General features: G+C 60.9%; 1 protein-coding gene across 1 annotated transcript; it reads right to left on the bottom strand.

The window, feature by feature from the left end:
* Positions 1–519: 519 nt before the first annotated feature.
* On the bottom strand, positions 520–9,750 carry MAPK8IP2 (mitogen-activated protein kinase 8 interacting protein 2). The gene is made up of 12 exons (XM_068971691.1): positions 9,686–9,750; positions 8,624–8,729; positions 7,041–7,325; positions 6,804–6,897; positions 5,522–6,709; positions 5,140–5,215; positions 4,841–5,013; positions 4,650–4,759; positions 3,796–3,900; positions 3,609–3,679; positions 950–1,048; positions 520–592 (listed from the first exon to the last, which is right to left on the bottom strand). The coding sequence occupies exons 1-12, from the start codon at positions 9,748–9,750 to the stop codon at positions 520–522; spliced, it is 2,445 nt and encodes an 814-aa protein (XP_068827792.1).
* Positions 9,751–13,355: the final 3,605 nt, after the last annotated feature.

The following is a 13,355-nucleotide window of genomic DNA, read 5'->3' as shown; positions in this document are numbered from 1 at the left end:
GTCTGGGACTCAGGGTGAGCATCAGGGACGACTCCTAGTCCCCACCAAGGCCCTCCTGGGGAACCCCTCCCCGTGTCCCCCGAGCGCCAAGTGGGGCAGTATGGGGGGCCCTCTCTTTGTCCCCATGATGAGGACAGGACGATCCCTTGATATTCACTATAAAAATTAAAACTCCTTTATAAATCACGGGGGACGAGCAAGAGGGGTCACCTGGGAGCTTCCTCCCCACGCCCCTCCCAGTTCCAACCCCACAGTGAAGAGCAGAGGGTGAGAGTTCGCAGCACAGAGGAGCAGAGACAGACGGGGTTTGGGGGGGCTGTGGGCAGCCCCAGGTGGCAGGGGGACGCGTAGGGGGCAGAGGCGCAGGGCCCCCCCGGGCGAGGACGCGCAATCCCGCACAGCCCGCAGCCCCCCAGGTGTCAGGCCCCACGGGCCCCCAGTCCAGTCCTTGCCGAAGCTGAGGCAGCCTCCCGAGGCGGCCCCAGCCCTGGCTGCTCCTGGGGCAGGAGAGCGGGGCGGCTACTCCAGGTAGATGTCCTCTGTGGGGCAGGCATACTCCAGGTGCTGCTGGTAGTACTCCAGGAAGGCGCGGCTTCAGGGGGAGAGCATCCTCAGGCCCGGGGCCCCACGGCCCCACCCAGGCCCGCCACACCGCCCCAGCTTCAGCCCTCAGCCTCCTGACCCGGACCTGGCTCCTTATTGTCCGGGTCCAGTGTGGCCTTCCCTACACCCCCCCCCCCGCCCCCCATGGAATGCCGCTCCCAAACTGAGAACCACCCGCCCAGGCCCCTCGACACCCTCCACTGCCATCTGACCCCCCACCCCGCCCCCACGCCCCCCAAACCTTATCCCCACCCTCCCCGCAGCTGCGTGCCCCAGGGCACCAGGCCAGCACCCCGTCCCGGTCCCGACCATCATGTGCACTGGCCCACCCTCCAGACCCACTCACCCCACACTCTGGGCCACGGGCCTCATCGACTCCTGGGAGACAAAGACGTGGCAGGCAAAGCGGCTCAGCAGCGGGTGTTTGGTGATGAAGCCAAAATAGCTGTGGGGGGTGGGGCAGCGAGCGCACAGGGGTGTCAGGGCATGGAGCACCGGCCCCCGGGGTCAGAGCGCAGGGTGCAGGGCGGGCAGGGCTGGGGAGTGTGCGGGTCACATGATTTCTGTTCAGGAGCACAGTGCTGGGCACCATGAGGAGTTAGCGATCTTTGTTAATGTGTCCACAAGGGTGTCCAGCTGCATCTTCCTCCTCCCGAGCCAGCACCCGGAGCCTGCCCCCAGGCCGCAGGGCGAGGCGGTCTCTCCCCAGTCTGCTGGGCGTCCCAGGTGACCCCGCCCCATCCTTCCCCTGAGGCCTGGAGCCTGCCCAGCTCCACCTCTGGTCCTGCACACCCACAGTACTTTTCAGGCTCTGCTGTGGGCTTGACGTGGGCCCTGATGTGCACAAGAGTCCTCCTGGAGGAGAAGCTTGTACCCCAGCTCCGGGGGCCCAGCTCTGTTCTCTGTGTGGCTTTCCTGAACCTGCCCTTCTTCTCAGCAAGACATCAACAAAAACTACTGTCCAGAGGGAGGGCCTGTCAGCGGCCAGCAGCAGGAGGCTCGGGACCCTCACCCAGCTGTGGCCTATCCCGTCCACGCCGGGGGGTCAGGGCTTTGTGGCTCCTCCAGACGGGAGCCCACAGGACAGCGTCATCGCCAGCACAGCATGCGTGTGTGGGCCTTGTCTCGAGCGCCACGCTCAGATGACTGGATTCAGAGCAAGGGCCAGGCACCCGCCTAAGCAAGCTCTTTTCATTAATAACCGGCACAAACCTCACAACAGTGCGGTGAGGCCGGTCTCAAGGGGACGGCACCAAGGCCCAGAAAGGGTCAAACACACACCGCGGACAGACAGCAAGCCTGCAGCGCCCTGGGCACGCTCTCTACTGCCTGTGATCACAGCCACGACTCACTCCTACCTTGTCCAGACCCCAGGCACCCAGCAGAGGCCAACCTCGCCCCTGCTTCACCTGAGCTACCAGGCTCCGTCTCCCTGTGCCTCCTCCCTGAGGGGCCTGGGCTGGGCTCTGGAGCAGCGAATATCAGGAAGCTCGGGGCCGGGACAGCAGCTCCTCGGTCCCTTCCTGGCCACCGAACCTCGGAGCTGCACACGGTTAGGGTCTGGCCTGGGGGCCCGAGCCTGTGGCGCCCCGTCTCCCTCTGCCGTCCTTCTCTCTCAAGGCCACCGTCCACATGGCTGCCGTGCACGCCGGTCCTTACGGCACAGTCCACCCCGCGGCCTGGTCTGAGCCCCGGCCCCCTACCCAGATCTCCAGCCCGTCAAATCAGCTTCCTCTCAATGGAGAAGTGGCCAAACGGGGCTCTGCCCTGCTAAGGGTGGAAACCATTGCCCAGTCGGCAGACAGTGCGCCCCCAGTCTCACCACAAGCGTGCAAATGGCACACACCCGACCTCAATCCCGGGAACAGAGTGTGCTTCTCACGGTCTGCCTCCCTTGAGGACCTGCGGCCTCAAATACCAGCAGCACCTCCGGGCCCCTGCAGGGCTCTGTGTGCCTCGAGGCTCAGCCCCCATCGCCTCCTCTGGGGCACACAGCACTGTGCCGCACGGCTCGCCTCACCGGCACCGCGCAGAGTCCAGCTGGGCAGGACGGCTGGCCTCCACCCGCCGGGTACGCCGCTGCTCTCACTCCCACCTCCTCTCTCTCGGCCTGGCCATCTTGTCTGCCTCATGGCCGAAGTTATCCGCCTGCTCCAAAACATACCTGCCCCGAGGTCTCTCTTCCATGCTCCAGACCCCAGTAACAACGGACACCACAACCCCACCACGTCTGCAACTGAAGACTGCACAGCCGGCCTGCCAGGCCCGTTTGCGCCATGCCCCTTCTCTTGCTGTGTGGGCCACCAACCGCTCAACACCCAGGTCACCTGATTCTCCCTGCAGACTGGTCTCTACATCCAGTCAGCTCAGGCCTGCCTGTCCCACCTCCCAAAACCCGCCGGAACACGCCACCTGGAGGGCCCCGCACCTCCTGGCTCTGGCCAGCAGCACTTGGGTCCTTCCGCTTGCACAGTAGGCAGAGCCAGCTGGTCAGCCTGACGGCGTCACCCACCACCCCACTGCCGATGGGGTTAACTACAAGCTCCTTGGCAGGGTCAGAAGGGCACAGGTTCTCTGTGTCCCTCCTGCCTCATCTGGCTCCCCTAAAGACCCCCTAGTGCCTCTCACCCATGGCCCTGGCTCAGCTGGCTCCATGCCAAGAAGACCCACCCTGTCACCCATCTGTCTTTCGAGGTTTATAGAGTGGTCTCCGACTGTCCCCCCAAGTCCCAGGAGAATTCAGCCACCTCTGTGCTCACTGGAGCCCCAGAGAGATGTCCACCGGATCCCTAGAGATGCTTCAAGCACTTACTTGACTGTGTGTCTGTCTTCCCACCCAGACCACATGGGAGCCTGTCTGATCCATGTCTCCCGGGCCCGGAACAGAGCAGGCGCCATGTGGGGCTCACCTCATGGAGCCAAGTGGGTGGGGCTGCTGGACGGCGGGACTGCATGTGGGCGGCCCCCGGGGCCTGAGGGGACTACGGGAAGGGGAAGCCTCTTACCAGCTGTTGCGGGGGTGGCAGCCGCAGAATGAGATGTTCTTCATCTGGAAGAAGTGGCTGCAGTGTTGGAACTGGAAGAGACGGCAGAAGAGTGAGCAGAGGTGGCCCAGCCCGCCAGACACGCCGCGTCTGATCCGCCTGCTCTGCCCTTTGCAGCCGCCTCGGTGGTTCAGGGCCCACACCCCACCTCAGGGCCTCCGCTGAGACTCAGCTTGACACCCCGGAGAGAGATCTCAAGGTCACAAGAGGCAGGAGGACGCAGGTGGACGGTCAGTTTTCGGGCCGTGGCAATCTGCAGAGTCAAGGAGAAGAAGGTCTCAGGGGCCTACAAGCATCAGCTTCCCCCCTGGGGGAACATTCTCGATTAGGTCTGAAAAGCCGTGGCCCTGATTCAGGAAGATGTGAGCGTGGTCTCGGCCGCTCCGCGGTCTCGGGGTGGCCTGCCCCGTCTTCTCCCCGGCCCTTTGCAGGACTGCAGCCCCGGGCTCCTCAGCACCCGTCCCGTGAGAGGGTAGGGGCAGGGCTGCCCCGCCCCCCTGCTGCTCCGGCTCCGTCTCAGGACCGGCAGGCAGGCAGGCCCTCCTGAGCGGCCACTGAGCGAATACTGAGCGAGCAAATTGCATTCTCGGTGGCTCAGGTGGTAAAGAATCCGCCTGCGATGCAGAAGACCTGGGTTCGATCCCTGGATCAGGCAGATCCCCTGGAGGAGGAAATGGCAACCACTCCCGTGTTCTTGCCTGGAGAATCCCATGGGCAGAGGAGTCAGACGGGCTACAGTCCCTGGGGCTGCAAAGAGTCGGACACGACTGAGGGGCTATCAGTGAGGCCCCGGAGGAGGGTCTGCGAGTGCTGGTCTTGACTTCCAGCCACGAACAGGACGGGCTGCAGGGGGAGGTCAGTGGGATGGTGCCGGGGAACAGCCACGGCACTGCCCTCGGCCTGTCTGCCAGTCCCTCCATCAGCACTGGGGGTCCCAGGCTCGAGGCCTCCAAGGGCTGAGCCAGCCTGCAGCGCTCGCCCCACCCCCAAGCCCAGACTGACCTTCTGCATGGCTGCACACAGGATGCCATTGCCCTGGTGGCAAGGCACCTCCACGGAGCCCAGGAACTGGACGTCAAAGCGCTCCACCCAGCAGGGACCCCGCTTGCTCCCTAAGGGGTCACAAGGGGCCTGGGTTAGGCCAGGAAGAGAGGGTCTGGGTGACACAATGACCCTTAGGGAAGGGGCCTCACCCAGCAGGTCCTTGGCAGGCCCCGGCACCGCATGGGCGTAGAAGGCAGGGAAGACCCCACGCTCGCCCGTACGCATGTTGAAGCCACGGAACCAGAAGTCGTCCTCCTCAGCCTCCACCAGCACCGGGTCATCCACATCCAGCTCCAGCTCATCGGGATGGCGGGGAATGAACCTGAGAGCGAGTCAGAGGTGGGAGATCACTAGGGCAGGGGCAGGAGGGCTGGGCTGTGCCCACCAGGGTCCCAGAGGGTCTGAGACTCGCGTGGAGGGTCAGCGCCAGCAAGGGGGGTGGCTGTACCTGAAGACAGCCCTGTGTGTTTGCTCTCTCTCCTCCCCATTGACCAGGCACGAAAAAAGGCCGAAAGACTCGGTGCCTGAGAGAGAAACAGAGAGGAAGGCTCAGGGAGGCGCTAGAAGGCCAGCCAGGGTCCCCTTCCCGTGGCCCCCTGGGGTGGGTTGGCCCCGTCTGGGGCTGGAGACAGAGCAGCCTCCCCTCGCCACTCCCCACGCGGGGGTAGCCCAGGAAAGCCCCCTCCCAGGCACTGGGTAAGAGGGCAGTGCCCAGCGCTGACCACCCGCAGACCCTCAGGCTGTCCTGGCCCTTGGGGATTGATCTGTGTGCCCCGGGCGAGGAGCCAGCCTGCTCCCCTGGAACCACCCCCTTCCCCCTTCCCACTCACTGGAAGATCGAGAGGTGCTGTTGACAAAGACGTTGAGGAACTTCTTGGAGAAGGTGAGGTCCGGGCTGTCCGGGGAGGCGTCCCCAGGGCCCTGCTCCCCACCCAGCAGCACGGCTCCTGCCTCCTCCTCGCTGGCCTCGCCACCGCTGTCCTCGCTGTCCTCACCCAGGCCGGCGCAGCGCCGCAGGCTCACCAGCTCCAGCTGCGTGTGCTCGTCCACCACCAGCGTGTACTTGACCGCGTCGTACACCAGCGAGGCGTCCAGCGCCGCGGGGCCCGCCGCCTTAGCCTCAGCTTCATCCTCCTCCTCTTCGTCCTCGTCGTCGTCCTCCTCCGAGCAGGCGGCGGAGCAGGCACGACCTGGGCGGGCGGGGCGACCTGGGGCGGCCCACAGCGGGGTGATGGTGTCGCGCGTGGGGTTGCTGAGGAAGAGGCAGGGCCCCGGCTGCGCAGGGCCGGGCCGCGGGGCGGGGGGCGCGGGCGCCGGCGGCCCGCACAGCGTCTCCATGTCCACCAGCTCCACGCCAGGCGCTGCCGCTGCCGCCGGGGCCTCGCCAGCGGGGGAGGCAGGCTCCCCCGCAGGGCGCGGCGAGGGGGACAGGCACTGGCCGGGGCAGCGGATGGGCGAGGAGCCCTCGGAGATCATACGGCTCACGAGGTTGCTGAGCAGCCAGGGTGAGTCGGCGTCCTCGCTGAGGTCCGGCTCCGACTCGGACCCGGACTCATACTCGCTGTTGGTGTCCTCGGGGCCCACGGGCAGGAAGGCGGGGCGGCGTGGGGGCTCGCAGGGCGGCTCGGGCTCCGGCTCAGGCTCCGAGGCCGGCGACGAGGCCTCCTCGATGGAGTTGGTGAGGTGCGAGGAGCGGCCGCTGCTGCTGCTGCCGTCGTCACTGCTCCGCTCCAGCTCGGTCTCCGAGATAGACGAGATCATGCGCCCTAGGCGCGCGCCCCCGGCGTCCTCGTAGTCGGAGCCCGGGGACGACAGGTCCTGGCTGCTGCGCCGGCCCCCGCGGCCTCCGCTGGAGCCGCTGCCCAGGTCGGCCTCGATACCCGGATCCGAGGAGGGGGAGGCCCCACCAGGTGCCAGGGGCCCTGCGGGTTGGTTTCCTTCGGAGTCGCAGCCTGGGCGCACAGGTGGCTGCGCCCCGCAGGGGTCCGTGTCGGTGGGCGGGAGGGGGGCGGGAGGCTCTGCGGGGCAGAGGCTCAGGTCAGCCCCCCCCCGCCCTCCCCCGCCTCCTGTGCCGCTCCCCAACACCCACCGCTGCCCTGCTGCCCTGCTCACCTCGGAGAGGCTCCTGCGCCGCTGGGCATAGCGCCGTTTCCTGCCTGGAGGCCGGAGGCCCTGGAGCAAACCCTCCATTGTTGTTCAGCGAGTCCTGCGGTGGGGGAGGGGCAGGGGAGAGCGGCGCTGAGCGCCCCCCTCCTCCCCGGTCCTCGCGGGCAGGAGGGGGCAGGTGGCCGTGGGCACCAGAGCCCCCCACGCCGGGAACCAGGGGGAGCTCTGGGCCTGGGAGCTCACCTGGGCTCCGAGCGTTGTCAGGTGGAGGGTGGTAGGTCGATGCCTGTGAGGCTCCTCTAGGGAAGGGGAGGGGATCAGGGGCTCCGGGGCAGAGGTCTCTAAGCCAGGGCCTCCTCCCTCCTTGGCCTCCCCCTCTCCTTCCTCCTCGTCCTCCTCCTCCTCGTCCTCCTCCTCCTCTTCTTCCTCCTCCTCCTCATTGTCATCAATCATCTCGAACTCCTGGAAGTCATCCTGGAAGGAGCAGATGGGGTGCGGCTGCTCCGAACGCCCCAGGGCAAGGCTGTCCTGCAGGAAGAAGGACAGGGCAGAGCTGGGCCGCAGCAGGACAGCGACCTGGGGTCCCAGGTGCCAGGAAAGGTGAAAGCAGGAAGCCACAAGTCAAGGGAGGAAACCTCCCTCCAGACCACTCTGCTCTCCATCAACAAGAGCAGTTTTTGATTTTTGCTTTTTTAAAAATCAGCTTAAGATACATAAGGATCTTGGTAAATAAGAGCCCAAACTCCTAAGTCTCAGTGACAGATTCTCAAAGAGGCCCCAACCCACCTGCCAACCTCATCCCACCCTCAAATCCCATCACATTTAACACCAGTACTTTTTCCTTCACAGCATTTTAACACAACTCATAATTAACCGTAGAGTTTGCATCGGTCTCCCCAGCAAGCTGCAAGCCCCACCAGGACAGGGCCATGTCCATATTGTACACTGGGGTACCCCGACCCCCACCGAGAACAGGCCCTGGCCCACATAAAAGCTCAGTAAAGATCAAATGAATGCGTGAAGCAAAGAGGCCCAGCACCAGGTTTCACCAGACTTGCACCAACCTCAGGGCCTGCGATCCACTAATCCCCCGCCAGCAATTCCTCTGCTCCATCCCCTCCAGTACACCGCCCTCATCTGCCAGCTCCTGCTAGGCTTCCCTAAGGGCATGGCCCTGCGTTTCCACTAGAAAATCTCCCTAATGGCCTCAGTCTCGGGTGGGCCATGTGTCCCCTCATCGGAACCCAGATGCTGAGGCTCAGGCACCCATTGTCTCTCACCTGTCTTCCTCCCCTACTAGGTTATAAGCTCCCAAGGGCAAGAGCCACACCTGTCCTGCTGTCTTCCCAGGCACCTGCAAGCCTCTAGCACTTGCCACACGGGAGTTGCTCAGAAATGTTCTTGAATGAAGACAAAAACGTGAAGAGCCAGGGAGGAGGAGGAGATGGGGGAAGGGGAACTTCAGGGGAGGAGACAGGAGGCTAAGAGAGGCTAGAGCGGTGGGGACAGGACTGAGAAGGAGATGAGATGGCAGCTGGAAGGGGGTAGATCTGAGGCCAGAGGCCCCAAAGCAGAGGCACTTCTTCCCTCCCCAAGTCCAGCCCATGGAGGAAGCCAGGCAGGGACGCTGGGGAAGGTCCTCAGTGGGCCGCTCTTAGGAAGAGAGGTGTCAGGTATCGAGGGGCCCACAAGTCAAGAGGCCAAGGGAGAGGGGGCACCGAGAGGATCCTCTCAAGGCTGAGCTTAGACCCGCCCCAGAGACCGCTGAGCAAAAGCTAAGCGAGGCTCTCCTGTGAGAGAGTTCTCTGCCCCAGCCCTCTCCCCACCTTCTCACAGTGGTCCGAGTCATAGCTGAGGCCCAGACCGCAGTCATCAGTGATCTCAGACAGATCTTCATCGTCAAATTCCTCCAGGCTTATGTCCTGTGGAGGCCTGGAGAGGAGAGCAAGGACAGGGCTCCTGAGAGAGCCGTCAGTCCTGGACTCCCTGCCTGAGAGCTGGTCCTAAGGAGGGGCCAAGGGAGCCCCCCACCCCAGCTCCTCGACCCCACGATCTCCAGAGCCCCCAACTCCCACACTGGCATCCCGCCATTATCCTGAAGCTTAAGCCCTGCTCTCCAGGGCATTTCCCCCACAACTGGAGCCACCGCCTGCCCAGAGGAAGCACTTGCCCCCAGCCCTCCTCCCAGTCCTCTCATCAGAGCCATCAGCCTCTCTTCCCACTGCGCTCAGCTCCAGGCCCCTCTGGGTCACAGCCTCAGCCTCGGGGGAGTCAGGCTGAGCTGAGAAGGGGGAGGGGGACTGAAGCTGCAGCAGCTGGGGGAGGGGGAGGGGTCGAGCCTGCTCCGGAGCGGAATTCAGCCCCTCTATCCGCTATTCCTGCCCAAGACCGGCCTACATCCCAAGGTTCAGCCCTTTCCCCACCCTAGTCCCTTCCCCCAGGCTCCAGGCTTGATTGCAACTCTCTTCCCTGAGCCCTGCAGACCAGGCCAGGCCTCCACCACAGAGGCCCAGCAAGGCCAAAAAGGACACTGCCAGGCAGTGTGCGTGCTCAGCACCCCGCAGGCAGGCTGCCCCTCAGGCTCGGCCCATGACCTCCGCCTTTGGAGGAGATGCTCAGGTTGGATGCAGCACCGGGTCCCGGCAGGAATCTGGGGTGGGGGATGGTCATTGGGGCTGGAGGAGGGTGGTAAGGGGAGGACAAAGTGGAGAGGCCTGGAACCAGGAGTGGGGGATGGGGAGCAAGTGGGCCTCGGGACCAGAAAGGGTCTGGGGCTCGCGCCCCCAAAGGCGTTGGGGGTGGGGTGGCAGGGTCGGGCCGGCGGAGCCTGGGGCGGGGTCAGAGGGGGAGCGGTGGGCAGGGAAGGGCCCGGGCGCCCGAGTGCGTACCTGCAGCCTGGCGGCGACAGCGAGTGAAAGGTGGAAAGAGAAAACATCTCCGCCCGATCCGCCATCTTCTCCGGGGAAAGGCCTGCCGACCGCGGCGGGGGAGGGGTGCCCGGAGCGCCAGCCCCGCGCGCCCTCCGTCGCTCCCGCCCGCCCGTCCTCAGCCCGCCCCCGGTCACCTCGTGACACGCCCTGCGACACCCCGCCGCCAGCACACCTCGACGCCAGGACACCGCGGCAGCGCGAGCCGGGGGCGGGGGGACCGGGAGCAGGGAGGGCCGGGGGAGGGGAGGAGGGCGGGCCGGGGGAGGGCTGAGGGGACGGCGGGGAAGCTGGTTGGAGGAGGCGAGATGGTTTGACTGAGGCTCGGGTTGGAGAGGCGCGTGTGTGGCTTGGTTCTTTGGGGTGGGGGCAGGTGGGAAGCAGATTGGTGGGGATGGGGCATCAGTTCGCGTGGTGAGAGCTTCAGCGAGGAACTGGCGATGGGAAAGTCGATTTGCAGACCCCTGGTTAGCTGGTGTGGTGGTGGGGGGGACGGGGCCTCATGGAGGGGTGGGTGCGGCCCCGGGAGCTGCGCTGACTTCCAGGGAATCAGAGCAGAAGCCTGGGGTTCCCAAGCCCGGATCCGAGTGGTTCAGACTGACAGTGTGGGCTGTGCGCGAACGGGGCTGGAGGAGCTGTCCACGTCTGGGTGCTGACCAGGGCTGGTCGGAGCTGTCCCACAAGGGGTGCTGATTGGCCCACAGAGATGTCTCCCTAAAACGTGCGGACTGGGGCTGCAGGAGCTGTTTCCCCGCCGAGTGCTGATCAGAGCTGGAGGAGCTGTTCCCCCAGAGGGTGCTGAGCGGTGCTGGACAGAGGCATCTGCCCAAGGGGCGCTGATCCCGTCTGGACAGTTTACCACACAGAGGATGTTGACTGGGGCCCACACGGAATTTCAGCACACAGTACAGATTGCGCGGGCTGGATACAGGTATTGATGGACATCAGGTGAAGTTATAACCCTGAGGCTCTCTTCATTCAATTAGTAAAACTTTCTTGAGCACCAACTAGGTAACCAGCATGTTCTGGCTTTTGTGGAGCTGTGTGTGGAGAAACGGTTGACACTCAGCTCAAGGGGTGAGGATCAGCTGGTGCTGCAATGGGGGAAGGACAGGTCAGAGTCGTGAGTATGGTTATTAAAGACAGGTTGGAGGACCAGGTTAGGGAGACTTTATGGAGAAGATTGGGCTATAGGAAGAGGCTGGAGTTTCAACAAGGTTGCAATGAAATCGTTATTTTTTTTGCCTTGATGGAAATTATGTGTCCTGACATTCTTTGTCTAAATTTTTTCTGTGGAAAATTATTTCTGAGGAAAGGACTAGCCACTTGAGTGACGGATGCCTGCAAACCGCAGGGCAAAGGAGCTCATGCAAGGTGGGAAAGGTGACATTGTCCTTTGGGCGGCAATCATTCCAGCCCAGAGAGAAGAGACAGATGGTGCCCTCATTTGTGGCCCAACCCCAATTTATAATTTATCTCAATTACAGTGTTTTTCTAAGAAAGGCATTTATACGTTTTCCCTCCCCAATGGCTGAGAGCCACAGGAGAGCAGAGACACTATTTTACCTCTCTTTGAACCTCTCAGCTTCAAGCACAGTGCCTGGCACACAGTAAGTGCTCAGCAAATACGTGAATGAATGAGTGAGGCTCGTGGACTCTACCACATCTGGGGCACTAAATCCTTGTCATCACGCTGTCTTTTCAACTTTAGGAGCACTAAGAACATGCCCCATTTCTGATGTTCAAGGACTCTGGATGCATTAACTACTCTGCTTTCCCCAGGAAACTCCAGACTCTTCTCAGAATTCTCAAAGAACTTTGACCTAAAGTTCCCAGATTCCCTTTTGATCTTGAGTCTTGTCATTGAACTGACGAACTTGGACATCCACAAAAATGACCCATCTAACACCCTCGACTTCTGATCAAGTCTAATGGTGTAGGGTCTACTAATGGGAAATCTAGTACAAAACACAAAATTGACTGGACTTATGTGGGAAAGCTGAAACAGCAACACAGCCTCAGCAATCCTAATCACAGATGAACCCTAAAAAGCCAGGGGATACTTTCTGACAATTTTCTCATAGATTAGAAACTAAATAAAGTCAAACCTTCTGCCTTTTGCTCTATTCACATAGCATAGGTATCACAAACACAAAATAAAAACGCCGGTGGCAAAACTGAAAAATGAAAAGCTTAAGAGCTGTACTTTGTTGGGAGTACTGTCATAACCAGCCATTTCACCTCTTGAATCTTGATTTTGAGCCCCTAATTCTCTGACCATTGCCTATCTTTCTCACTTTCTTATGGTATCGCCATGACACAATTCTTTGACCCCATAACCCTGCTCCAGGCAATCCCCTGGTGGTCCAGGGGCAGGGCTCCATGCTCTTACTATCGGGGCCAGGGCTCCATCCCTGATCAGGGAACGGAGATCTCACAACATGGCCAAAGTGGCGGAGAAACTTACTTCAGGTGCTAATGCTGTGTAGCAAGTTACCATCCAATTTAGAGGACTGAAACAACCACTTTATTCTGCTTACAGTCTGGGGTTGTAAACTCAGGAAGGACTCCAGTGGGAAGCTCTTGCCTGGGGTTTCTCAAGCAGTTTGGTTACAGCTGGAGGTAAATGGAGCTGGATTCCAAAGATGGTTCACTCTCAAGATTACAGTTGATACTGTTGACTGGGGGCTCAGCTGAGGCTATCAACCAGCACCCACACCTGGCCTCTCTTCATGGAAGTCTCAGGGTAGTTGGGCTTCTGATATAATGGCAAGCTTCTCCCAGAGTGACTGCCCTTGGAGGGCTGGAGACAGCTTGCATGACCTCTTCTGAATTAGCTTTGGAAGTCATATGGCTCCACACTGGTCAAAGCAGTCACAGTCCCATCCAGATTCAAGAGAGCAGTCATAGACCTGGCTTCTCAATGGTAGGAATGTCAAGAACTGGAGTCGGGGCGGGGGGGCGGGGGCGGTGGCATATTATAACACCATCACAGATCTCCAGTCCCTTGATGCTCCTACTTTTCTTACTGCCAACCCAAGTTCCTTGCTAGAAATTAACCCCCTTTATGAATAGCCAACTTCTCTTCAGGATCATTTCCATCAGCAAACAGGCATAATCTAGTGTTAAAAATAAGTGACATATTCTCATCTCTGTACCTATAAAGGGTCCAATGCAATGGGGTTTTCAATACTGTTATGCCTTAAAGGAAAGGACAGTAAAAGCGTCCTTTTGGTTTAAGAGAGCACTGTCACAGTTATGCCTTTCAGCTAATAGATTTCTACCAATGAGGAAATTGCAACAGTGAATCAGAGTGGAGTCAGACACGACTGAGCGACTGAACTGAAGTCTCTGAAATCTAAATGTCTAGTTTCAGCCAAGAAAGCAAGATGGGTAACCCGCAGCTCCACTGGCCATCTAAGAAAATTCAGCTAGGATTCTCACTCTTGCCATATCTGCTCAGATGGCACAGTCTGATCCAGAAATACAGCCTCCAGATGTGCCGCCAGTGTCTGTGCTAGTATGTGAAGGATGCTGAATTTTAAATTTAGTTAAAATTAAAATTCAAGTACAATTTTTACTAAATTAAAACTTTTGTTTTAGAACTTCCATTTGGAAGTTCTTTTCAAAT

Source organism: Capricornis sumatraensis, chromosome 4 (assembly GCF_032405125.1).
Source record: "Capricornis sumatraensis isolate serow.1 chromosome 4, serow.2, whole genome shotgun sequence".
NCBI lineage: Eukaryota > Metazoa > Chordata > Mammalia > Artiodactyla > Bovidae > Capricornis > Capricornis sumatraensis.
Note: the sequence above shows the minus strand (reverse complement) of the source record. Positions and strands in the feature narration are given on the sequence as shown.

Excerpts from the sequence above, each read along its gene's own strand:
- MAPK8IP2 (XM_068971691.1), bottom strand. The coding sequence starts at position 9,750 with ATGGCGGATCGGGCGGAGATGTTTTCTCTTTCCACCTTTCACTCGCTG. Across the intron at positions 7,326-8,623 it reads ACTCGGACCACTGTGAGAAG|GACAGCCTTGCCCTGGGGCG; the intron begins GTGGGGAGAGGG and ends TTCTTCCTGCAG. Across the intron at positions 3,680-3,795 it reads GTCTCAGCGGAGGCCCTGAG|TTCCAACACTGCAGCCACTT; the intron begins GTGGGGTGTGGG and ends CGTCTCTTCCAG.